Source organism: Cebus imitator, unplaced genomic scaffold (genome assembly GCF_001604975.1).
Source record: "Cebus imitator isolate Cc_AM_T3 unplaced genomic scaffold, Cebus_imitator-1.0 Scaffold16, whole genome shotgun sequence".
Taxonomy (NCBI): Eukaryota; Metazoa; Chordata; class Mammalia; order Primates; family Cebidae; genus Cebus; species Cebus imitator.
The window spans coordinates 1,984,356-2,011,440 of NW_016107331.1; the positions used below are offsets into that span (position 1 = coordinate 1,984,356).

Here is a 27,085-nt window from a genome sequence, read left to right on the forward strand (position 1 = left end):
AAAAAAAAAAAAAAATAACAAGTAGCACTGGATTCTTTGTCACACTTGAAGGAATGGATACCCCATTTTACATGATGTGATTATTACACATTTGCATGCTTGTATAACAATATTTCATATAGCCCATAAATATATATACCTACTATGTAACCGCAAAAATTAAAGTGTGTGTGATAGTGATTGTCTCTGAAGGTGGCAAGTGAAATGGTGGGCAGACTCACTGTTTATATGCTCTTTTATGCATTTTGCATGTTTTACCTTGTGCATGTACTACCTCTTTAAAAATAGTTTTTATAAAATAAAAAAAAATTAAGAGAAGGCCTCATGATATAAGAGACATCATAAAGACTCAAATATAAAGCAGCTCCTTCTTTTCTGAGGGATAACTTTAAAGAGAAACCACATGCTTCCTATGAAGACACATACAGTATACATTGGAACCTGTAGAGGGATGTGCTAGATAAGGTTTTACGTGTACCAGCATCAGCTATGGTACGTATGCAGAAATATATTGGGTTAAATGACTTTGGTGCAGGAGTTTGCTTATTTGCAGCTAATTTACAACCAATGAAAAAACAGGGTTTTCTCAGGTTCAGAGAGCAATTCAGGCCCACAGTTCTGGTTTGGGTTAAGTAAACAGACCTGATCCTTTCTGCTGGCTTTCAGTGATCAGGTTCAATTCTTGTACTTTGGATGTTCTTACCGTGTCATCGTCCTGCTTAGACAACTTTACATTCACTCTATATTTGTAGATCAGGAAATCTGACCTGAATTGAGGTCATGCTAGACCTAGTCTTCTTTCTGCATATCCAGAAACTTAACCAAGATAATGCTCTTAAGATCTAATTTTCTTACTGAAAAATGAGAATGAAAATGCTTCAAATCATAAGTTTCTCCCCTATATGTCAAACTTGCAAATAATGACCCAGTAGTATTTATGGGATGTGTGTGCTTATATACACATCCCAGAAATATCCTGCTTTTACAAAACTAATCTCATCTCTTTTTTCTTTCCTTCTGAAAGGATATGATCTCGATTCAACGTTCTCACTGTTACAATAATACGCATTTCTATCATACAACATGTCAAAAAATATTCCGATCTTTTATGTTTGATATTTATAACCAATGCAAACCCCTGGTTTTCTAAAAACATGGTTCAAGAACAGAGATGATGATCTGGTTCTCTTCTTTTAGATCACACACTGTCCTGTCAAAAACCAACTCCGTCAGATCTAAGGGTGGAGAAATTGCACACTACACAGCAACTTTAAATGTCAGAGTCTGACTCTTATGTTCTTTAAGAGAAATTGCTTTTAAGTTCTCTGGCACCTTTGCTGGCATGGAAGTTAGTAAAATTTCCAAAAATAAAATCAGATCAATGGAATTAGGTTAAAAGTTGTTTTGTGTGAAAGAATGTAGAATAATCTATGTTAGGGCAGATTAAACAAAGCAGATGATAAAAGCAGACTTTTTAAAAAATCTGTAATTCTAAATTGAACCAGACATGTAGATCTAATCTGGATAACTTTCTAAAAAACTGAAACTCAAGTCAATTGTAATCGTTTCATCTCTGTAATTGAGTGACTGTCGTGTGTGTCTGTTACTAATTAATTTAGACTGTCTCCAGTACTCAAAGTGCTGTTAGTGTTGTGCAGGCAAATTGTCTCCTGCTGATTTCGTTTATTAGTGCAACTTGTACAACACCAGAAGAAGCCAGTGCAGCCACCCACGTTTACCTGGCTCATGTGACCTTGAGTGGGGTGTGAAGACAGCTTGAGTCACCGTCCTAGCAACCCTTCCCAATAGACAAACCCTCGCAAAGGAGCTCAGGGTAGCAGAGATCCTCATTCCTCCCAGACAAATACTTAACAACAATTTCCCAGGGTCTGAAGTACAGATTTGACATGAATTATATCTTTCTTTTATAATCAACTACTTCCTCAATACTTTTATCAATTATCTTTTTATTATTTATTATTTTTTTTGAGACTGAATCTGGCTCTGTGGCCCAGTCTGGACCTCAGTGGTGCAATCTTGGCTTCCCTCTTGGGTTCAAGCAATTCTCTTGCCTCAGCCTCCCAAGTAGCTGGAATTACAGGAGTGTACCACTACACCAGCTAATTTTTTGTATTTTTAGTAGAGTCAGTGTTTCACCATGGTCTCGAACTCCTAATCTCAAATGATCCACCTGTCTCAGTCTCCCAAAGTGCTGGGATTACAGGTGTGAGCCACCGCCGGGCCTCATCAATTATCTTGATCAACCTGGAACCATGATCATATTTCTCCTACCCCGAAAAACAATGTCCCTTGATTTTGAGGGTCTCCTCTAGCTCCACGCTATTTCTTTCACCCTTCACAGCGAAGTTCCTTTGAAGTATCTGTCTTTAACTGTTGGCTCTAATTCCTCCTGTGGTGGGGACCTGTCAAACTATAATAGAAATGACAGCACTTTCTGTATGCCTGACACTTTCTATATTAACTCATTTAATGATCCCATAAAGCCATGATGTAAGTACCTTTATTATTCTCATTTTACAGTTCTTGTTTTGTTTTTTTAAAAATTTTATTATTATTTTTTGAGACGGAGTCTTGCTCTGTCGCCCAGGCTGGAGTGCAGTGGTGCAATCTTGGCTCACTGCAACCTCCACCTCCCTGGTTCAAGCCATTCTCCTGCCTCAGCCTCCTGAGTAGCTGGGACTACAGGAGCACGCCACCAAGCCTGGCTAATTTTTTGTATTTTCAGTAGAGACAGCGTTTCACCGTGCTAGCCAGGATGGTTTCGATCTCCTGACCTTGTGATCCACACGCCTCGGCCTCACAAAGTTCTGGGTTATTTTACAGGTGTGAGCCACCAGGCCCGGCTCTTGTTTTGTTTGTTTTTTACCTTGCCTCAGCAAGCTGAGAAAAGCAAAGTCAGAGGTTTTGGTGATAGACCTATTACAGTACTATTCAGCATAATACAGAAGGAGATCCTGTCATTTACAACAACATGGATGGAACTGAGGTCATTATGTCAAGCAAAATAAGTGAGGCACAGAAAGACAAACATCGCGTGTTCTCACCTATTTGTGGAATCTAAAAATCAAAACAATTGAACTCACAGAGATAGAAGGATGGTTTTGCAAAATCAGAGGACTTAGTTACAGACCTGGGTAAGAAAGTATTGGGTGAGAAAATACAAAGAGCAGCTTAATGCTGGGGCAACCAGTGACTATGAGAGAAAGATGAGCCAATGCATAGGCCTGGCTCCTAGCAATTGGCCTTTAGGAGTAAGTCCAGTGGGAGGAGGTGGCTCTCCCCAGGTGGATGGTTTAGTGGTGAGTGGGCCGATGGAAGCCTCCTGCTTCCTGTGGGGCTGCCTCCAGAGACCAGAAAGGAGCAAGCTCCACCTCCGATGGCTGGAGTGAAGGAAAACACCTTGAGAGAAGTGAGTTCCTGCCAAATGCTAGTACTGCTGTGGGACACAATACACTTGTTTTCCACAAAAGCAAAGGCTCTGAACTAGCCAAGCTGCTCTAAGAGCTGCGATGGCCACTGCGGCCCTCACTGTCCACATGTCCCACAACGGATGACAGTCGGGCTGTCAGGGCGAGGAGGCTGCAGCTCTGCCTCCCTCCCCACCCCCTGCATCCTTGTACACGTGCGTCAAGCCAGCCTGGTGACAAGAGTGTTTAATTTGGCCTGTGCATATGGCATAAAGGTTATGGTAAACTGTCCCCTATCCCATTATTCCTCTAAGTAACTGAGGTCATCCAAATGCCACCCAAACTTCTAACCCCACACTTGCCGACGTCACCAGTGCCTTCCTGATTCCCAGTCCAGTAGACAGGTTTTATTACTGACTTCCTGGAATGCAGTTGACCAATTATTGTTTCTTCTTTTAAGTCTACTCCCTTGGCGTGTGACACTGCTCTCTCCAGCTCTCCCTGCACCCCTCTGATGAGTCCCTCCATGTGTCCTTCATAGGTTCGTCTTCCTGGATCCTCTCTTAGATGCCTGTGCTCTGCAGGTTCTGTTCTTGGCCCAGCACCCTGTGCGGTGCAGGTACTGTCTTCATTTGAGCTTCATAACCGCATCTCTAAGCGGTTGTCTCTCAGGTGGTATCTCCCCAGCCGTGGTCTCTTCCTTTTGGATGTCCACAGGCAAGTCAGATTCCATATCCTTAAAACTGAACTCATCATCTACCTCCTGAAAATTGCCCTTCCCTGCCCCTCAGATCCATGGTCTCAGTTCATAGCACAACTGCTAACCGGCTGCTCTAGGCAGACAACCCTGGAGTCAGCCTATGCTCCTTTGTCCTTGCCCTTCTCCCCACAGCCAATCAGTGACCCTATTCTGTTGGTGTAACCTCATATATATATATATATATATATATATATATATATATTTTTTTTTTTTTTTTTTTTTTGAGACACAGTCTCCCACTGTTGCATGGGCTGGAGTGCAGTGGTATGATCTCAACTCACTACAACCTCCACCATCTGGGTTCAAGCAATTCTGCCTCAGCCTCCCAAGTAGCTGGGATTACAGGTGCCCACCACCACACCCAGCTAAAATTTTTTTTTGTATTTGTATTTAGTTGAGATGGGGTTTCACTATGTTGGCCAGGCTGGTCTCAAACTCCTGACCTTATGATCCACCTGTCTTGGCCTCTTAAAGTGCTGGGATTATAGGCATGAGCCACTGTGCGTGGCCTCGTGTATATTTTTAAACTCTCTCCCTCCTGTCTCTCCTCACTATCACTTCCTGGTTTAGGAGCTCCTCACCTCTCCCCTGGTCTCTCTCCCTCTACCCAGAGTGACCATATTAAGTGCAAACCCAGTCGTGCCCCAACCCTGCTCCAAATCCTTCAATGGCTCCCATCAAGAATAGAAGAAAGGCCAAGCTTCTCAGCATGCCCCAGGGAGCCTCCATGACATAGTCCTACCTTGTTCCTCTCCCGCCTCCCTCTCCCTTGCATTTTCTCTCCAGCAATACTCTGGTGTTGGTGGCTTCCCAGTGCACAGGTTCATGCCTCTGTGCCTTCACTCTCGCTGCTACGTGCTTCCTCGCCTTCCCAACTTTCTTCTCGTAGCCCCTCGTCCAGCGAGTCTCTTGTGAACCCCCTAAGGGCCCTTCCTCTGGGCTCCCACATTACATAGCATCTACACCTCTCTGTTCACTCTCTATATTATTTAGAAACTATTAATGTGTCTGTCTCCAGCACTAAACCACAAGTTTCTCAAGAGCAAAGACCCTGCATTTTTCATCTTTATACCTCTAGTGGCAAACAGGCTCCTGGCACACGACAGGCATTTCATACATAATTGTTGGATGGCACTGCCAGCCAGTGTGGTGGTCTGTCCTTTCTCTCTGCTGAGAGGGAAGAAGTCCTTCCACCTGGCCAGCACCTCACACATCACAGGGTCCCCCTCTTTCTCATGGGCAGAGGCTTGCTCTAGAGAGTTCCAGGTAAAAGGGTGGAGGATGACCTTCAGACAGGTGATTCACATGACAGATGACCTGGAGAGGATGGAAGCAGTTCTTGCAAGACTCTCTGAATGAATATCCACAGATTTCAAAAGAACTGTTTTTTGCCAGGCGTGGTGACTCACACCTGCTATCCCAACACTTTGGGAGGCCACAGCAGGAGGATCACCTGAGGTCAAGAGTTCAAGGCCAGCCTGGCCAACATGGTGAAACCCTGTTTCTACTAAAAATACAAAAATTAGCTGGACATAGTGGTATGTGCCTGTATTCCCAGCTATTCCAGAGACTGAGGCAGGAGAATCACCTGAACCTGGGAGGCAGAGATTGCAGTGAGCAGAGATCGAGCCACAGCACTCCAGCCTGGGTAACAGAGTGAGATCCTGTCTCAGAAAAAAAACAAAAAACAAAAAAAAACCTGTTTTTTGACATTGTCAATCAGATTTCTGGTTGTTTAGTGGCTTATTTCTACTTTCTCCTTACAAATTCAGGTGGCGTAATTTCAATGAGAACAAAAAGCTTTTTTAAAGACATAACTGCAGAAAGGAAGACAGTGAAACCAGGGGAACTGCATATACTTACTAAAAAGTGTGTTAAATGCTTGAGTTTTCCTAAGACGTCCTAAGAGATTTACTTGTCATACATAGTAAAGGTTTGCGTATTAGTAAGTGTTTTATCTGCCCTTTCATTTCTTTTTCGGGATTTTAGGGATGAGGAGACAGCAGGGTTTGTTTTTTATTAACGGTTGTCTCATCTGCCTCAGGGCTGTTCTCTTGGTTCAGCTATTTCATTACTTGAGCAAAATGCATTTGAAATATATTTTGGTGCTGTGACCAGCTTTACAAAAGGAGCCTGGCGGCTCTTGTTAACACCGCCATTTAATAATGAAGTCTTTATTTCCTTAAAAATAACTTGGTCTGGGCCAGGCACGGTGGCTCACAGCTGTAACTCAGCACGTTTGGAGGCTAAGGTGGGCAGATCACTTGAGGTCAGGAATTTGAGGCCAGCCTGACCAACATGGTGAAACGCCATCTCTACTAAAAGTACAAAGTTAGCTGCGCGTGGTGGCGTGCACCTGTAATCCCAGCTACTTGGGAGGCTGAGGCAGGAGAATTGCTTAAACCTGGGAGGCAGAGGTTGCAGTGAGCTGAGATCACGCTATTGTACTCCAGCCTGGGCAACAAGAATGAAACTCTATTTCAAAAAAAAAAAAATCTCTTGGTAATAGGTATTGCCCTTCAAAAGGTCAGCAATGAGTAGAAACCTTTGAAAAATCTCTTTTTCACCCCAGAACTCTTCTGTGGGGTGGTCCCAGAATATCACCTGGGGCAGAATAAAGGCTCTGCACTTCCGCCACCCTGGCTGCTACCTCTCTCTTTCCTCTGGCCTTTCCATGCACTCTTTCTCTTCTCTTTTGGCATCCTTATCCTGATATGTGCTTGTCCTCTCCTTTCCTGCCTCTTCTTCCTGTGCCTTCCTTTGGAGCCAAGGGGTGTTGAACCTTCTGCCCTCCTGGCAGTGGTGAGCTTGTGGGGCCTGGGCAGGCTCACTCCACTTCCTCCCCTCCCTCACTGTGGTCTCCACTGTCATCCCCTGGGGCTTCAGAAGATGGGGTCAGACATAAAGAAAGGGCAGAGGAGAGGCAAGGGAGGGGCTCTGCCTTCCCCCACCATTCTGGCTCCAGGAGGCGTCAAAGAGCCCAGGAAATCACTGCCAGAGAACTAAGGAAGTGTGGCTCATAAAACACAGCGTGACTGTGGAAAGCACCAGGCAACAGGAGCAGGATCTTACAGCCTCCGCTCACATCCCATATGTTCTTCAGCAAGTTTCTTTCCTGCTCAGAGTTGCAGCTTCCTGCTCTTTTGAGATTACATGCCGCTCCTATGAAACTGTGGATAAGAAACTGCTTGGTAAGCCATGAGCACCGTGTCAATGCATGGCATTGTCATCAACCCTTCATTCAGCCATCATTAGTGAACACATACTTACTAATAACTGCCTGGTCCCTGTCACTCTTTTTCCCCATCTCCTCTCCTGGAGATCTTCCAATTTAAAGAGGCCTTAGGTGCCAGCAGTTACATTCTCAATGGCCAGTCCCTTTCTCCTCCAGCCATCGGGTTTGTTGGAAAAGATACCTAGTGTCGGCCAGGCGTGGTGGTTCATGCCTGTGGTCCCAGAACTTTAGGAGGCTGAGGTGGGTGGATCACTAGAGATCAGGATTTTGAGACCAGCCTGACCAAGATGGTCAAATCCCATCTCTACCAAAAATACAGAAATTGGCTGGGCATGGTAGCACACGCCTGTGATCCTAGCTACTTGAGAGGCTGAGGCAGGAGAATCGCTTGATCTTGGGAGGTGGAGGTTGCAGTGAGTCGAGATCGGGCCACTGCACTCCAGCCTAGTTGACAGAGTGAGACTTCGTCTCAAAAAAAAAAAAAAAAAAAAAATTAAAAGATACCTAGCATCACCAGGACTGAATGGTAATAATGTGAAAATAAGTGTGCTCTAAGAAAAGATTCCTTTGCCTGTCACAGTCATAGAATTAAAGATCTTAGAAGTGGATTTACTGACCGTCAAGCTTGCTACTTTCCTTCATTAAATTGTTAAAGGTTTCTTCATGTTGTAGTCGAACTTTCCTTCTCTCGGCAGCCAGATTGTGTTCCACATGATCTTGTTCAGTCAGAAGCGTGACTGGCTTTAAATGAATCTAGAAAAGAAAAGCATTCATCTTTTATTGCCTTGTTAAATTATAAAAGCACGGCATGGATTTTGCAAAAACAAATGATATGCTGCATGGTTTTCTAACTCAAGTAAATAGAGCTTTTATGAGTGTTTTCACTAAACGTGTTATGACTAAATTTTTTTCTTATTTTTAAACTAAAAAAATTAATATAGGCTTATTTCTTCATGCAATAAGGTTTGTGCTTTAAAAAGTTCTCTCTATTAATTTCCCCTGACTTTGAAATTTTTCAGCAGAACTACAAAATAAGAAATTATTCAAATCGATGAATGAGGAAAGGGACTTTGACTCCACTGAATTCTTATCAAGAAACATTTTCTATCTTTTGCAAAATTAAAATAGCAAGCAGAGGGAATAAAGATGTTCTAGAGAAAGCTATCTTTTACCATGAGGCATTCCCAATTTGGAAATTTCATTACATGGTGAAAACATTATCTAATAAGCAAACTAAAAGAATCAATATGTGGGAATAAAGCTTTCACTAACCTCCAGAAACCTGGAAATATGAGGCAACAGAACCAAGAGCTCAAATTCTTACATAAATGCCCTCTGCTGACCCTGTGTGTAAAAGGAGGGATCACCTTGAAGCTGGACTAATGTAGCCCCATGCTTATGTCCAAGATACTCAAAGTCTGATACTGATCCTTGACCAAGATAAGGATGACATAAGTGATCACTGGGTGTGGTGGCTCAAACCTGTAATCCCAGCACTCAGGGAGGCTGAGGTGGGTGAATCATTTGAGGTCAACAGTTCAAGACCAGCCTGGCCAATATGGTGAAACCCCATGTCTACTAAATATACAAAAAATAACCAGGTATGGTGGAGCACACCTGTGATCCCAGCTACTTAGGAGGCTGAGGCACAATAATCACCTGAACCCAGGAGGAAGTGTTTGCAGTGAGCTGAGATCATGCCGCTGCACTCCAGCCTCGGTTACAGAGTGAGACTGCATCTCAAAAAAAGAAAAAAAGAAAGAAAGAAAAAAGAAATAAGCTGGTGATAGTCCAAAACTCCCCTGGACTACCTTGTGTAATTTGGTTAGGAATGAGTAGATCAATGGCATGCACTGGTTTAACTTTTTTTTTTTTTTCCTTTGAAACGGGGTCTCACTCTGTTGCCCAGGCTGGAGCACAGTGGTGCAATCATAGCTTCCTATGACCTCAAATTCCTGGACTCAAGGGATCCTCCCACTGGGACTGCAGGCAAGCATCACCATGCCTAGCTATTTATTTTTTTTTTTATTTTTATTTTTTTGTAGAGATAAGGGCTCACTATGTTGCCCAGGCTGGTCTCAAACTCCTGGCCTCAAGCAATCCTTCCTTCTCAGTCTCCCAAAGCACTGGGATAGGTGTTAGCCACGGCACCCAGCCCAATTTAACAATTTTTGTAGCGTTGTTTTAGTCGTGTGACTAGCAGGGTATATAATACTGCTTGGTAAACTTGTGCACTGGTTCTCCTGAAACCAATATACCTCACATGTGTTTTGCTGATTCCTGTTCTGCAGAAGTACACCTTGTGTGACTAAGGCCCCTGAAGCAGGCTGTGCCTGGAGGCCTCGACCCTCTCTGAGGCTGGCCTGTGCCTGCTTTCTCCCACTGCACCATCCACTTTAGCTTAGTAAGGCCTTGCATGACTGTACCCTGTGGAGTCTTGCAAGTCCTTTCAACAATCTGGCCAGTGCAGTTGTTGAACTAAGTCTGGTTAATCATTGCCAATTTCTTTTTGGTTTTTAATCAGCCTACATTATGCTGTGAACCAATTTCATCCTGGAATAAACTCACTTTGAACAGAGATTCAAGTATTACTATGGGTTCAAACCAAACCACTAATTTTTCAATGGATCTCTTTGTGAGGAGCTACTAAACCAGCATACTAGCAACTGGGAAATAAGTTAGTCTGTAAAGGTGCTTTAATTAAGGTTATGTGGACCAACCAATTATGCTAGCACCATAACGGATCTGACTTTCCACTTTCAGAAACCAGTTCTTCAGTCTCAAGAGAGATTGGACTGAAGTGTGACTATTATATTCTTTTATTTTTTTGAGACGGAGTTTTGTTCTTGTTGCTCAGGCTGGAGTGCAATGGCGGGATCTGGGCTCACTGTAACTTCCACCTCCTGGGTTCAAGCGATTCTCCTGCCTCAGCTTCCTAAGCAGCTGGGATTACAGGTATGCACCACCACACCTGGCTAATTTTTGTATTTTTAGTAGAGACAGGGTTTCTCAATGTTGGTCAGGCTGGTCTTGAACTCTTGACCTCAGGTGATCTGCCTGCTTCGGCCTCCCAAAGTGCTGGATTACAGGTGTGAGCCATCACGCCTGGTGGACTCTTATTCCACGTATCTGTGAAGTTAGAGTGAGAAGTCTGAGGCTAGAGGGGGAAAATGACAGCCCTCCTCTGCTGTCCCATGTGAAAGAATGGGATGGCAAGGTGCATTCCTTTGTTATTTGCTTTCAGATACGGGTACCTGCACCCATTCCATATTCTCTCATTTCCAAGAGTCTGTAGATTTGTGGGGATGCCAGGAAAAACAGAATGGTTGGGAAGACTACCTCAGTGTTTCAGATTTTAGTGGACACAGGCTTTGTGGGATGCTTGGGGAAGTATACAGATTCCAAGATTCCACACTAGTGATTATAATTTAGTAGGTCCAAGACATGACCCAGAAAACTGCATTTTTAATAACAGAATTAGCTGATATGAACTTCCATTTGAAAAACAACACCCTTGGGCAATATGAATTTGCCTTGCAGCATGTTTAATGTTAGGCTGAGAGTGGAGGCCAGGTGTGGTGGCTCATGCCTATACTTTCGACACTTTGGGAGGCCAAGGCAGGCAGGTCACTTGTGGTCAGGAGTTTGAGACCAGTCTGACCAACATGGTGAAACCCCGTCTCTACTAAAAAATACTTAAAAAAAAAAAAAAAAGTAGCCAGGTGTGGTGGGAGCCTGTAATCCCAGCTAGCTGGGAGGCTGAGGCAGGAGACTCACTTGAACCTAGGAGGCAGAGGTTGCAGTGAGCTGAGATCATGCCACTGCACTCCGGCTTGGATGACAGAGCGAGACTCCGATTAAAAAAAAAAAAAAAGAGAGAATGGGAGAAATGCCCCAGGGTACAAAGCTCTGCAGGGACACCTGCCGCTGGCATCATGATGGTCCAACTCAGCGCTAGCCCATCTCTGTGCCTCCTGGCTCAGGTGAGGAGGAGGGGTTGGTGAGTGCGGTTCTGCTGCCACCTCTCCTGGGTACAGTGGAAACATTGCTTTGCCTGGCTTTAAAGTGGGAGGCAGTGTGAAGAAGGCTTCGGACAGAGAGACAGAGAGGTACTTCTCCTTGCTGTGGAGTGGAGCTAGGAGAAGCCACCGTGTCTCTGGGATGATTGTTGGAGTGAAAGACTCAAATTCCAGATTGAATTATCACAGTGTTTAGACTACATGGGGACCCTCCTCAAGGCACCCAGACACTGAAAAAAAAATGCCAAGAAATTATAAGGAGCAAATTCCCAGCACTGGCCTGGGGCAAGGGGGGGGCGGGGAGCACAGCTGTCTAAGCACACTCATCAGACCAAAGGATCGCTTTGGAAGGTGTTTTCACCCTAGATGCCGAAAGCTTATTTTTAAACTTCAATAACTCAGCAATGTTGACAATTTTCCTTCAGATATTAAACAGTGATTAATATTAATCCATAACCCGCAACTGCTTGCTAAATTGCTCTTGCTTTTTAAAAAAGATTTTAACTCAGTTTTGAGTTATATGGCCACAAATGCAAAGCACTAGACCAGTAGGTAGTATTTTAAAGAAACTAGTATGACCTTCAGATCATTTAAAACAACGTGCATTTTTTTTTTGTATTTTACAAACTGTCTATATTTTCTTTCCTCTAAGGTACTTTTCTCTAAAGCCCCTATTCTTCTGATGTTACCAAAGAATGGGAACTTTTACAATAAATATTGGTGAATAACAAACCTTGGGAAAGTATATCTGATGGTCAGAAGAAATGTAATTTTTTTTCTATAATAATTCAGATGCAATTGTTACTATGTCCCTGAATTACATGCCAGGTACATATTTGCCTAGAAAATTTACCTTTTCTTTTCCAACTGCTTTGGCTACAAATGTTGAGAAAGCCACACTAACAAGCTTCTCAATGCCAGTGAGCACGTCCTGTACCATGACTTTGATACCGATCTAAAATGAAAAAAAGATAAACAAATACAGTCTTGGCCATCCAGAAACAGTTCAGATTTCAGCATTCAAACTTTAATCACATGTATGCATCATTATTTTCTTTCTTTTTAAAAATGAAACCAGAATTTTAACTTATTTCTAAGCAATAGAATTATTTTAATAATGTTATATAACATTGGACTAATAACTTTTTCTGATTATAAAAATTATTTATTTACCATGTAAAATTTATGGACTCTGACTATCCAGAGTATACATTATCAGTAATCCCATCACCTGGAGATAAAAATTCTAAATTTTAGGTAAATTTTCTTCTAGCTTTTCATTTTATATATCATATGTGATATGTATATCATATATAATATATACATATACATAATGTCATATAATATATACACATAATTCTATCATATCACATAATATATATATTTCATAACATATTCCATACATATGACATGAAATATATGTGTGTATATATGCAAGTGTATATAAAATTATTATAATGTATTTACAATTTTATGTTCTCATTTTTTAAAATTTGGCATTATGTGACAAGCCCTTTTAAATTTCCTAATTAGTAAATATACTTTTGAAAACAAGATCTTAGTGACTGCCTTATAAACCTATCAGAGAGATGTACTGTAACTTCTTTTAGGCTTTACTCTCAGAGTTTTTTTGTTTTTTTCCAATCTCTCTAGGCAGCATAGTCTCAGAGTTTCATAACCAAGATAACATGGATGGAATTGCATCATGTATTTACAGCTTTGTTTCTGTGATTAATTTTTCAGGAGTAATAAGAAGGTAGCTGAGACACTTTATGTTGTTACTAAAATGGGCTAGATTTCCCCTGTGTAAAGAGCTCTGAAGCTTGGTCCTCAAGATGGCACTTTGCAGAAGTGTTGGTAAACTCAAGGACTTGTCTGTGGAGTCTGGCTAATAAACCTTTTCCCTACATATCTCAGATGAGTAATATTATCTTCTGAAACTAATGAGCAATCTCAGGCACAGCTCAGCACTGTGTTATCAACAATAAAGAATATCTCTATCTATATCTTTACCATGTACACCATGTAAAAAGAATAATCAATAATCTATGACTCATTTTAAGTCACTCAACTCATAAATGCAAATTAGTATTTACATGGTAAATCCTAAATTAACTTGACAGTGATTAGCCAAAATTAAACTATCTATTCCCAACTTTCAACACTCAATCAGCTTTCTACTTTTAGAAAAATGGGCAAATGAAAAATAAAATATAAAAATCTAACAGTAAAAACAAAGCAACAATTCTGGAGTGTTAAAATAAGTTCTAAACACTATCTTCTACTAGAACAGTTAACTTGGTTATATGTGATAACCAAATGTTTCAGAAACATATGCTAGAAAAAATTCCATTGTGTTATAAGACATTAGGTAAGACTGGAATTACATCCTGTGAAAACAACTAGAAACCTGATAGGAAGCATCTCTTTTCACACCTATAAAAACAGACAACACAGGACTGTGATCGCCAAATAGGGAAAAACAATGACAAGAGCACTGTGTTCCCAGGTTTTCAGGCTAAAGGGAATTTACAGTTAGGGTTAGGGAAGGAAAACCTAACTCTGCTAAATTGAACAGAGCGAAAATTTGTGAGGTAGAGTACCAGAGAAGGAAGCTAAAAAGCAAAGAATTCCAGAAATATGCATGTGAATCTTTGGGTTGATACTAACTAGAGCATATGCAGAGTGAAACCTCACAAGGCCAGACAAGAACAGCTTCTGAGAAACAAACAATTCCTGGGAAAGTGTAACATGAACAATTCCAAGAACTCGCACACAGCTGGGAATCTTTTGAGTACTCTCCGGCCAGATTTCCAACATCTTCATATGCATGTGCAGTACATAAACATATACAATATACAACACCTTCACAGAGATAACAGAACTTCAAAGACGGGCTAAAGTAACCCTAGAGAAGAGTATTGTAGATCTTCCATAGAAGAGCTTAAAATAGATCTTTAAAGGCTCAAACCAATCTGCAAGTAACAACATCTTCCTGCCAGGAAAAGTTTGACACTCTTTTTAAAGAAATGTAACAAAAGCCAGCACTAAACAATGTAAAATTCACAATGTTCAGCATCCAATAGAAATTGCTAGATGCAAGAAAATTAGAAAATTATTAGGTGAAAGGTAATACAAATAAAACAACAGATAACAGAAATAATGGAATCAACAACAAAGGATATTAAAACAGCAATTAAATACAGGCACCATGAACTCAGAGATGTGAAACAGGAGTCAGCAACATCTTCTTAATGGATAAGGCCAGATGGTAAATATTTTAAGTATTGTAGCCACATGGACTCTATCGCAACTACTCAGCTCTGTCAGTGTACTGTGATAGCAACATGGACAAAACAGAAATGAACGAATATAGCTGTGCTCCAAAAAAACTTTGTTCAGCCACGCACAGTGGCTCACACCTGCAATCCTGCACTTTGGGAGGTCAAGATGGGTGGATCATGAGGTGAGGAGTTTGAGACCAGCCTGATGAACATGGTGAAATCCTGTCTCTACCAAAAATACCAAAATTAGTCGGGTGTGTTGGCATGTGCCTGTAATCCTAGCTATTCAGGAAGCCAAGGCAGGAGAACTGCTTGAATCTGGGAAGCAGAGGTTTCAGTGAGCTGAGATTGTGCCATTGCACTGCAGCCTGGGCAACAAGGGTGAAACTCCATCTCAAAAAAAAAAAAAAAAAAAAAAAAAAAAAAAAAAAAAAAAAGAAAAAAAAAAACTCATAAAAACAGGTCCATAGGCCATAGTTTGCTGACTCCTAATATAAAGAAAAAGATGAAAATAATGAGGAAAGAATGGAAAATATAAAAAATACTTAAGTGGGACTTTCTAAGATAAAAAAATATATAACATCTGAAATAAAAGAAAACCAGGTAAGATTAATAGCAGTTTAGACAATGCAGGGGAAAAAGTCAGTGAAGCTGAAGACAACAAAAGAAGCTACACAGAATGTACCATGGAGAGAGAGGAAGACTGAAAGAGAAAAAGAACAGTATCAGTGACCTGTGGAACACTAATGAGAAGTCTAAAATTCTAAAGTCCAAAAGGAGGGACAGTACAAAAGACAAGAAACAAAAAAAGAAGATGTAACAGCTGAAAAAAAATCCACATTTCTTAGAAATGGTAAATCCATAGATCCAGTAGCTCAAAAAAAAAAAAACCACAGCAGAATAAGTGTGAAAAAAAGCCCAAGGTATATAATAATTTACTTGCTGAAAACCAGTGACAAGAAAATATTTAAAAACAGTCAAAGAAAAAGAAAACATAGCATGTAAGAAGAGCAAAGATAAGGATAACAGCAGACTTCTCAGAGAAAACTATACATGCCAAAAGACAATGGAGAGATCTCAGTAGGGTACTGAGAGGTGGGAAATGCAGCCAGGCTAGAATTCTATATCTGCTGAATATGAACATCTTTTAAATACAAAGATCAAACAAAGCTGAAAAAAGAAATGCAAAAAGAGTATCTTCAGACAGAGGGGAAATGACACTAGGGAGAAGTTTGGAGTTATACAATACACAAAAGAATAAAGAACACCAGAAACGGCAACTATGTGGGTATATATATAAAATATATTCTTTTCATTTTTATTCTCTTTAAAAGATGACTGACCGTCTAAAACATAGGTAATAACTATGAAGTTTAGGGTTTACCTCCTACATACGTGCATGTAGAAGATATGAAAATAACAGCACAAAGGCTGGGACATGGGAAGGGAAGTGTGCACTGTTATAAGGTTATTACACCAGACTCAAAGGGATGTTATATTATTTGAAGGTAGCCTCAGATAAGTTAAGTCGTCATATTGTAAATCTGACGAACAAAACACTAAAACTGAAACAAATATGTATGACTAAAGCATCAATAGTGGAGATAAAATGGAGTACTAAACATTACTCTAAAAAACGCAGGAAAAGATGGGGACAGGGAGAAACAAAGAACAGATGGGAAGAGATAGAAGACAAACAGCCAGATGATAGATTTCAACTCTATCATATAGATAATCAAATGTAAATAGTTTAAATACTTTAGGTAGAAGGCAGAGATTGTTAGACTAAATTAAAAAATAGCATCTAAATATATTCTGTTGATAAGAAACCCACTTACATATACAAATAAAAGACAGGTTAAAAGAAAAATGAAAGGAAAAAAAAAACCCCACTATTCCAAAGAAAGCTTGCCTGGCTAAACTAATATTGAACCAAGTAGATTTCCAAACAAAAACCAGAGATAAAAAGGTAAACTTCATAATGATAAAAGCCTCACAACATCAGGAAGAGTTAAGAATCCTGGCGGGGTGCAGTGGCTCATGCCTGTAATCTCAGCGTTTTGGGAGGCCAAGGTGGTGGATCACCTGAGGTCAGGAGCTCAAGACCAGCCTGGCCAACATGGTGAAAGCCCGTCTCTATTAAAAATACAAAAATTAGCTGGTGGTGCATGCCTGTAATCCCAACTGTTCCAGAGGCTGAGGTAGGAGAATTGCTTGAACCCTGGAGGCGGAGGTTGCAGTGAGCGGAGATCACACCACTGCACTTCAGTCTGGGACTCCATCTCAAAAATAAAATAAAATAAAATAAAAGAATATAGAAGACTTGAACAATGCTATGAACGAAGTTAGTCTTATTGACATCTGCAGAACACTTCACTGACTATAAGGACTGTAAGCACCACATTGTTTTCTAGTACATATAGAACATTCACCAAAATTGTCCATATTTTGGGTCATTAAAAAAGTTTAAGTAAATTTAAAATAATTGAAATTATACAAATTATGTTCTATCTCTACAAAGGAATTAAATTAGATATAAAAACATAAAGATATGTTTGGAAATATTATCAGAGACTTGGAAATGAGACAACACACATCTAGACAGATTAGAGTTTAGGGAAGAATTTACAAGAAAAAAGATGCAGGTAAAGCAATACATTGAAGAAAATTTTATGATCTTAAATGCTTACATTTGAAAAAAAGAAAAATTTAATCAATCTCCCAAGATTCTACCTTAAGACACTAGAAAAAGAAAGGCAAATTAAACACTAAAACTAATAGAATGAGAATAATGTAATAACAAATAGTAGAAATCAAATATATCATGCTAAGTGAAATAAACTAGATACAAATGATTATATATATTATTCCATTTATACAAAATTCAGTAAAGGGCCAAAAAAAAAGGGTACCGACCTAAAGTAAATGAGTGATTTCCACAAGCTGAGGCCTGAGGGAGCTGATTGCAGAGGGGAATGAGGGGGTTTTGTGTAGTGATGGGAATGTTGTGTATTACAGTGGTGGTGTTCTAATTATATAACTTTGTCAAAGCCCAGCAAAATGTATAATTAAAATGGGAGTTTTTAATGTAAATATATCTCAGTAAAACTGATTTTTTTTATTATTTTTTTTTATTTTTAGAGACAGAGTCTCACTCTGTCACCAGGCTGGAGTGCAGGGGTATAATCCCTGCTCACTGCAACCTCCACCTCCTGGGTTCAAGTCATTCTCCTGCCTCAGCCTCCTAAGTAGCTGGGATTACAGGCAGCAAGCTGCCATACCCAACTAATTTTTGTATTTTTAGTAGAGGTAGGGTTTCACCATGTTGGCCAGAATGGTCTTGATCTCTTGACCTCATGATCCACATGTCTCGGCCTCCCAAAGTGCTGGGATTACAGGTATGAGCCACCACACCCGGTCATGACTTTTTTTTTTTTTTTTGAGATGGAGTCTTGCTCTCTCTTCAGGCTGGAGTGCAATGGTGCAATTTTGGCTCACTGCAACCTCTGCCTCCTGGGTTCAAGCAGTTCTCCTACCTCAGCCTCCTGAGTAGCTGGGACTGCAGGTGTATGCCACCATGCCCAGCTAATAATGAAACTGGTTTTTAAAGACATATTCAAAGGACAAAAAAAAGTATAAATAAAAAACCCACTCTCACATAATGCGCTCTTAGTGCAAATGGGCCAATATCACCTATCAATAGTAACACATCACACACCCTCCAGAGGACGGAAGGGACTGATCAATACAGTCCGAGAATCCCCTGGAGGTGGGGTTGGTACAGAGCAGGGTTCCTGCTTGCTTTGGATTCAGGGGAAGTCAGTCATTTATTTCTACTCAGCAAATTAGCAGAGGGCTGGCCTCAGTTGTGGCAGGAAAGTGAAATTGAACAGGATGACCCTAAAGGACATGTCCAGTTTGAAAAAGTAAAAATAAATATGTTTAGTTGGTATCTAGATTTAGGGGAAAAAAAATTCAAGAAATTTCTATCAGGTGGTAGAAAGTAAGACAAAATCTAGTGGCTGCCTAGTCATGATTTGCAGAGGAAGAAAGAGAACAAAATTCTGCACAGTGGATCAGGCCTGGAAAGTCAGTAGACACGAGGGTTTACTTTCTCTAGCATCAGAAATCTGTGGTTTCAAACTCACTGGGTTTTATTTTTCTTTTCTTAGCTTTTAGATAAGCCTCCTTTAGAAATTCTAGGCTGTCTCAGGGAAGAGGAGGTAAAGGAGAAATGTAAAGGAGCTTTTATCTATATTTGGACTGTCTATCAGGAGAGTGTGTGGCCTTCAGGAGACAGACCACGCCAGGGGCTCCTATGTGCAAAGGCTAAGAGCCCCGCAGTTGAATAAATAAACAGTGTCCAGAAACACCATTCACTGACAGAGCTTGTTTTTTTCATGAGCATTTCCTTTCTGCTTTCTTCAAGTGCTTTGTTTCCTGTTTGTTTGGATAATGGTAGAAAGTGACCACATCAGGTTAACGCCATCATCAAGGGCATAGTTACGGTCAAAACAGTTGTTATAGTTGAACTGTGTTTCTCCTTCTAAATTCTTTTTTCTTTTTGAGACGGAGTCTCGCTCTGTCACCAGCCTGGAGTGCCGTGGCATGATCTTGGCTCACTGCAAGCTCCACCTCCCAGGTTCAAACTATTCTCTTGCCTCAGCCTCCCAAGTAGCTGGGACTACAGGCGCATGCCAACACGCCTGGCTAATATTTTGTATTTTAGTAGAGATGGGGTTTCACCATGTTGGCCAGGATGGTCTCAATCTCCTGACCTCCTGATCCACCCGCCCTGACCTCCCAAAGTGCTGTGATTACAGGCATGAGCCACCTTGCCCAGCCTCCTCCTTCCAAATTCTTAAGTCCTAATTCCCAGTACCTTAGAATGTAAATGTGGAAATAGTGCCATTGCAGATGTAATTAATTAACATGAGGCCAGACTACAGTGGAGCAGGCCTCTAATCCAATATGAATGATATCTTTATAAAAAGGGGAAATTTGGAAGCAGATACCCGCACAGGGAGAACACATGTGAAGATGAAGGCAGAGATCCAATGATGCAGTAGAAGCCAAGAAACACCAAAGGCTACAGAAAACCACGAGGGGCTAGGAGAATGGCTTGACCTGACTCTCCCTCCAGTCCTCAGGGAAAGCAGCCCTGCCCATATCTTGATGTAGGATTTCTAGTCCCCAGAACCAGGGGACAATGCATTTCTGTGATTAGGCCACCCAGTCTGTGGTGCTTTGTTATGGCGGCCCTAGCAAACAAATACAAGCTCTTCCGTGTCTTCATGGCTAGAGATCAAAGGGACTGCCACTGAGCAACCTGGAGGGTGCAATATGAGATCCAGCAACTCCTTTCCTGCCAACGTAACCTGAATAGAGATCTCAAGAGCCCCCCAAGAATGAGGTATTCACAATAGTAGAGAAAAGAAAACCAAGGGATGCAAAAGAAAAATCTTCTAAATTCACCTTCTTCCTAAAGTCCAGTTATCTTGCTTTTCAAAAGCTAGTTAATTATGGAACTTGTTTCTATCAGAGAGTGATAGAGTTAGAATAATGGTAGAGTCAGAATAACTGAGAAATAAAATCGATACTTTATAAAGAATTAAGAGTGTCCTTTTCTCTTGCAGGTTTACTTCCTGTATATCCTTCTATGTAGAAATAGTGTATCGTATCATGTTGAAATGTGTGTGGTGGTTTTTTTTTCTGGAGACAAAGCGTTGCTGTGTCACCCAGGCTGGAGTGCAGTGGTACGATCACAGCTCACCGTAGCCTCAAACTCCTGGGCTCAAGCAATCCTCCCAACTCAGTCTCCTGAGTAGCCAGGACTGCAGGCACTTACCACTGTGCTGGGTAACTGCTTTTTTCTTCTTAGAGATTGGGTCTTGCTATGTTGCCCAGGCTGGCCTCACTCCTGGCCTCAAGTGATCCTCCTGCCTCAGACTCCCAAAGTGCTAGGGATTATAGGTGTGAGCCACTGTGCCTGGTTGAATTTTAGCTGGGAAACAGTGAAAACATCTGCTGCATATTATTTACCTGTGACCTGACTACACATTCCAGGGTCTTCTGAAACTCAGAATCTCATTAACTCCAAATATTACTCTAGGCCTCCTGCTCTGCCCTTTGTAAACAATGAAGAAGTGAGCACCAACAGGCAGACGTTTGAAAAGGTGCCTCTTACCTCCATGCTTGTGCTGAATGCTCTAGTAACTTTTGCTTTGATGGTTATAACTTGTCCAATTCTAGGGGAAAACAAACAAAAAAACCTCAGTAGTTCAAGCACATTTCATTTTAGATCAGACTTAAAGATTACTTACATGCATGCCATAAAGCAGTTCTACCTTATCATGCTGATAATGTTCACGCATGGGAAATTCAGGTTAATGATAATGGAAAAAGACAATCCTTAAAAGCAAAGGCCAATCACTGTAAACCACACTTATTGTGTTAGTGGACCACCAGTATTGAAACAGAAAAGAGCCTCTGCAAAGGTAGTGTGCGACCTGGCTCCAAATCTGCAACCAACACATACTGACTATGCAGCAGCTGTTTCCCCAGGAGAAGTTAACACAAACACACCAGCACATCTATACAGCTGATATTCTTTTTTTTTTTTTGAGACAGAGTTTTCGCTCTTGTTACCAAGGCTGGAGTGCAACGGCACTATCTTGGCTCACCGCAACCTCCGCCTCCTGGGTTCAAGCAATTCTCCTGCCTCAGCCTCCTGAGTAGCTGGGACTACAGGCGCACACCACCATGCCCAGCTAATTGTTGTATTTTTAGTAGAGACGGGGTTTCATCTTGTTGACCAGGATGGTCTCGATCTCTTGACCTCGTGATCCACCCGCCTCAGCCTCCCAAAGTGCTGGGATTATAGGCGTGAGCCACTGCACCCGGCCACAGCTGATATTCTTAAATGTTAGTTAATACAAAAATGGACAAACGTACGAAAAAGCAAGCAAGCAACCCCATCAGCTTCAACAGGTTTGTATGGGCCCTCAGTGATGACAGGTGGTCTACTTACTCCCTGCTATTACTGAAACTTCAATCATGTAATCTGAAGTTGTTCCAGATCTTCTGTGTTAAGGCTCATCAGTCAGCTCTAATCCCTTCACCTTAGAAGAAGGTGAGAGGTTACCCAGTAGAAGCCCCCTTGATTATTTTCCCTTAGCTTCAGGGTTGAACTGCATGCACCTTTCTCTTTGCTGTTCTGTTTCAGGGGAAGAGGATCTCTCAAGGCCTAATCTCTATCTTTACCAGTGCCCTTGGTCCCATCCTCTCGTGGCCCTGTCCCCTCCCTTATTGGCTCTGTGTCATCAACTCTGTTCTTATCTGCTTTTTTTTTAGATAGAGTCTCACTCTGTCACCCAGGCTGGAGTGCAGTGGAGCGATCTCAGCTCACTGCAACCTCTGACTCCCGAGTTCAAGCGATTCTCCTGCCTCAGCCTCCCAAGTAGCTGGGATTACAAGCACACGCCACCACGCCCAACTCAATTTCATATTTTTAGTAGAGACGGGGTTTCACCGTGTTGGTCAGGTTGGTCTTGAACTCCTGACCTAGTGATCTGCCCACCTTGGCCTCTCAAAGTGCTGGGATTACAGGCGTGAGCCACTGCAGCACCCAGCCCTCTTCTCCGCTTTCAATCTCTGCCCCTTTCTCGATTCTCCATCAGGAGAATGCTCAAGGCTTCTCCTTCCTAAAATCTTTCTCTCAAACCTATTCTATCTCAAGACGTTTTTCTTTTCTTCATACTCAAACTTCTTAAAAGCATCATTTCTTTTTCTAACTTACACATTTCACTAATGTTTACTGAGTTATGGCTAGTCCTGGCATTAAGCCAGGTCTAAGGATACAGTGATGAACAAGACAAAACTGCTGACTTCAAGGAGACCAATCATTCTTTGGGATACTGGGATATGAACAGATAAAGTCCAAAAGATTACAAAGGAATTATTGATAATTCTTTAACAATAAAAACGCTTGTCACGAATTAAATGAAGTGTAATGTTTCTCAGTGTGACCATACTAATAACAGTGACTACTCTCTATTGAATGTTGTGTGTAAATCAGGCAACATGCTAAATGCTTTGTATCGTAATCTAACAACACGTCATTCACTGAGCAGTAACCCCATGAGGTGGGCATTATCATTCTCATTTCATTCCCATCAGGAAATGGGCTTAGAAGTGACATAGTCAGTGACTGGTAGGGCTGGAGTTCAAACCCTAGTCTTATCTGGCTCCAAAGCCTTGACAACATTACCCTACTCAGGCTTCTGGTAAATAATTGGAATTTATACTATTTTAATCATAGTAAAGAGGCTTGTTCAGATATACGTATATCACTCTATCACCCAGGCTGGAGTGCAGTGGTTCAATCATGGCTCACTGGAGCCTTGAATTCCTGGGCTCAAGCGATCTTCCTGCATTGGCCTCTCAAAGTGCTGGGATACAGCATAAGCCACTTCACTCGGCCCAGATATATGAAAGACAGTCTACAAGATGAACCAGTTGGGTTTACCTAGAAGAGCGACCACATCTGGTCAATGGCTTTGCTCACATATTGTTACTCCATGTATCTGTCATAATCTGTAGCATTCTTGGCAGAAAAACTGGAAGAGTTTAATAATACATATATATGCATATTTATTGAAGCAAATAATTTCTACAACTAGAAATCTGAACAAATTTAAATTTCTGGCACAGTTTTATTAACCCTTAATTTTACTAGTTTGAAAACTGATAAAACCTACATAACAACTGCTCTGAAGAGAAATTTGGCAATATCTAATAAGATGACATAATGCATTTACTCTTTGACTCAGCAATCCTATTTCTAGAAATCTGTCCCACAATGGCCAGGCATGGTGGCTCATACCTGTAATCACAGCCTTTGGGAGGCCAAGGCGGGTAAATCACCTAAGGTCAGGAGTTCGAGACCAGCCTGGCCAATATGGCAAAATCCCATCTCTACTAAAAATTCAAAAAGTAGCCGGGTGGCATGTGCCTATAGATTCAGTTACTCAGGAGGCTGAGGCAGGAGAATTGCTTGAACCCAGGAGGCAGAGGTTGCAGTGAGCCAAGGTCATGCCACTGCACTCCAGCCTGGGTAACAGACCAAGACTCTGTCTCAAAAAGAACAAAAAAAAATTAAAAAAAAAACAAAAAAAATGAAAGGAAGGAAGGAAGGAATAAAAAAAGAAAGAAAGAAAGATCTCACAAACATACTGGCAAAAATACAAACATACATCTGCACAAGACTACATATTGAAATATGATTTGTAATAGCAAAAGACTGGAAACAATCTCAGTGTTCATCAGTGGAGGACCAGTTGAATAATGCAGCGCACTCCACAATGGAGTACTAGGTAGCTATGAAAAGGAATGATGAATATCTAGAATATCTACGTACAGTTATGCCTAGTTTAATGACGGGGATGTGTTCTGAGAAAGGCTTCATTAGGTGATTGTGTTGTTATGCAAACATCATCGAGTGTGCCCACCCTAACTTGGATGGTGTAGCCTCCTACACACCTAAGCTATGTGGTATACCCTATTGCTCCTAGGCTACAAACCTGTAGAGGATGTTGCTATGCAGAATACTGTGGGCAACCATAACACAATGGTAAGTATTCGTGTGTCTAAATATAGCTAAACTTAGAAAATGTTCAATAAAAATGCAGTATTAAAATCTTTTTTTTTTTTTTTGGAGACAGAGTTTTGCTTTTGTTGCCCAGGCTGGAATGCAGTGGCGTGATCTCGGCTCACAGCAACCTCCACCTCTAGGGTTCAAGCAATTCTCCTGCCTCAGCCTCCTGGGTAGCTGGGACTACAGGCATGCACCACCAACCCCAGATAGTTTTTTGTATTTTTAGTAGAGATGAGGTTTCATCATGTTGGCTAGACTGGTCTTGAACTCCTGACTTCAGGTGATCCATCCACCTCAGCCTTCCAAAGTGCAGGGATTATAGGCATGAGCCACCACACCAGGCCAACATTAAAATCTTATGGGACCATTGTCACTGACCAAAATGCCGCTATGCAGCACATGACTGCATATGGGTATGGAGTGATTTTCTAGATAGGAATACTGTATATTTTATAGTGCATACTTTATACACCACATATACTTTTCCCCACCTCATTTTTATTTTAAGTGAAAAAAGGGAAGTGGAGAAGAGCATAGTGTGTTGAAATTTATTTTTAAAATAATATGGATACGTATAAATGTTTCTTTACATTAAAAAAAGAATAAGCCACAAAATAAATAAAATGGTTATACAGAGAGGGAGGGACCTAGATGGAAGGTAGAGAGGAGCTAGATTCCCCAGAATGAAATAGGTCTGTTTTCCAGATTTGACTCTGGTACCTGCAGATATTTTAAACCATAAAACAAAATTAAATAAAAATAAAAGTCATTCCTACAAAACAAAAAGCAAATTAAACAAGCGAACTTAATGTATGAAGTCAGTAGCTTAACCACATGGAAAAGGATTATTTCAAGTGACTTAAAATTAGCGTGACTTGACTGTACAGGATGAGATATAGTTTGAGAAGGAAACTGCATAAATAATCTGAAATGACCTTTCCTATTCATTAGTGACAATATCGGTACTGTTATTCTGAATCTAATTAATGTGTATGTGTGTATATACATATTAATTTGAATCAAATAAGTTTATGTCTTTAAATGTCAAGATACTCAGCATAAAATAAAAAATCAGAGTTATGGACATAAAAATCAATTAAGTAAAACCATATCCTATATTATTACAGTTTATTAATATAAATGCTTTAAAAACATATAATTCCTAATTCCATCTGCTGAAAAGGCCAAGAACTAATGCCCATGCTGATGTGAGTGAGCACTTTGCCTGCCCAGGCTGTGGTCTCTACTTCTCATTTCTACTGCAAGGAATCAGGACTCTTGGAGAAATAATGGATTCCAAGTTTGTGGGGGCAAAGGTAAAAGATGAGCTGGAAATATGTCATATCAGAAGGCCAAGGAATTATTAACTCTGAGCTTTTGTTCAAGGGACTTAGGAATTAAACTGAAGAAGCTCCTACTGCTCAAAGAGGGGGCAGTCTGAGCTCCTGTAAGAATAACAACATAGGCCAGGCACGGTGGCTCACGCCTGTAATCCCAGCACTGTGGGAGGCTGAGGCAGGTGGATCACCTGAGGTCAGGAGTTCAACACCAGCCTGGCCAACATGGTGAAACTCCATCTCTACTAAAAATACAAAATAATTATCTGGGTGTGGTGGCGGGCACCTACAATCCCAGCTACTTCGGGAGGCTGAGCCAGGAGAATTGCTTGAACTGGGAGGTGGAGGTTGCAGTGAGCCGAGATCACACCAGCCTGGGCAACAAGAACAAAACTGTCTCTCAAAATAAATAAATAAATAAATAAACAAAAAAGACTAACAACATTGGTGAATTGTAACACATCAAATACATGAACATCCATAGGTTCCTAATGAGTAAAGGGAAAGAGTCAAGCCTGTCTTTCCTGGACACACTTTTCCTCAGGGTGCTCAGGTCATTAGTCAGTGTTTCCCTCTAGAGAAGCATTTCAGAAAATACATGAAGAAGAAATGAAAGAATTAGTATATTACCATGTTTCCAATGTCTAATGACAGAATGGTTGTGGCCTATGATCATTAGATGTTATGTGCTCTTGACATGAGATGTTTTTACCAAAATATCACTTCATCAGCCGGGCATGGTGGCTCAAGCCTATAATCCCAACACTGAGAGGCTGAGGTGGGTAGATCACCTGAGGTCAGGAGTTTGAGACCAGTCTGGCCAACATTGCGAAACCTCACCTCTACTAAAAATACAAAAATTCTCTGGGCGTGGTGGCATGTGCCTGTAGCCCCAGCTACTGCCTCTCAACTGTGGCAAGAGAATCGCTTGAACCTGGAAGGCGAAGGTTGCAGTGAGTCAAGATCACAGTGCCACTGCACTCCAGCCTGGGCAACAGAGCAAGACTCCATCTCAAAGAAAAAAAAATCAAAACGTCATCATATTCAGTTTTTAGAGGTAACTGTCAGATTGCAAGAAATACAAAAGACAGGAGAACACATTTATCATGGCTATAGTGAGCAAATACAGAATGTGTAAATTCTATAAGACAAATGACCAGGTTTCTTTAAAAAATAAATTGCAAGATAGAAGGAAGGGAAAGTTATATGTTAAAGCACACTTAAGAAACATATCGCCTAGGCCGGGGGCAGTGGCTCAAGCCTGTAATCCCAGCACTTTGGGAGGCCGAGGCGGGTGGATCACGAGGTCAAGAGATCGAGACCATCCTGGTCAACATGGTGAAACCCCGTCTCTACTAAAAATGCAA

At 41.2% G+C, this 27,085-nt stretch overlaps 1 protein-coding gene across 4 annotated transcripts in view; it reads right to left on the reverse strand.

Moving 5' to 3' along the window:
• ACOT12 (acyl-CoA thioesterase 12) overlaps positions 1 to 27,085 on the reverse strand; it is a 58,595-nt gene that overhangs the window by 24,432 nt on the left and 7,078 nt on the right. For 2 of the 4 annotated variants that reach the window (XM_017507689.2, XM_017507674.2), the window contains exons 3-5: positions 20,914 to 20,974; positions 12,296 to 12,397; positions 8,041 to 8,176 (exon numbers count right to left, since the gene is read on the reverse strand). In XM_017507689.2, the coding sequence (XP_017363178.1) occupies positions 8,041 to 8,176; positions 12,296 to 12,397; positions 20,914 to 20,974 (299 nt within the window). Of the gene's footprint in view, positions 1 to 8,040; positions 8,177 to 12,295; positions 12,398 to 14,307; positions 14,460 to 20,913; positions 20,975 to 27,085 lie in introns of all 4 variants that reach the window. The other 2 variants (XM_037731159.1, XM_017507682.2) reach the window with 2 other exon arrangements.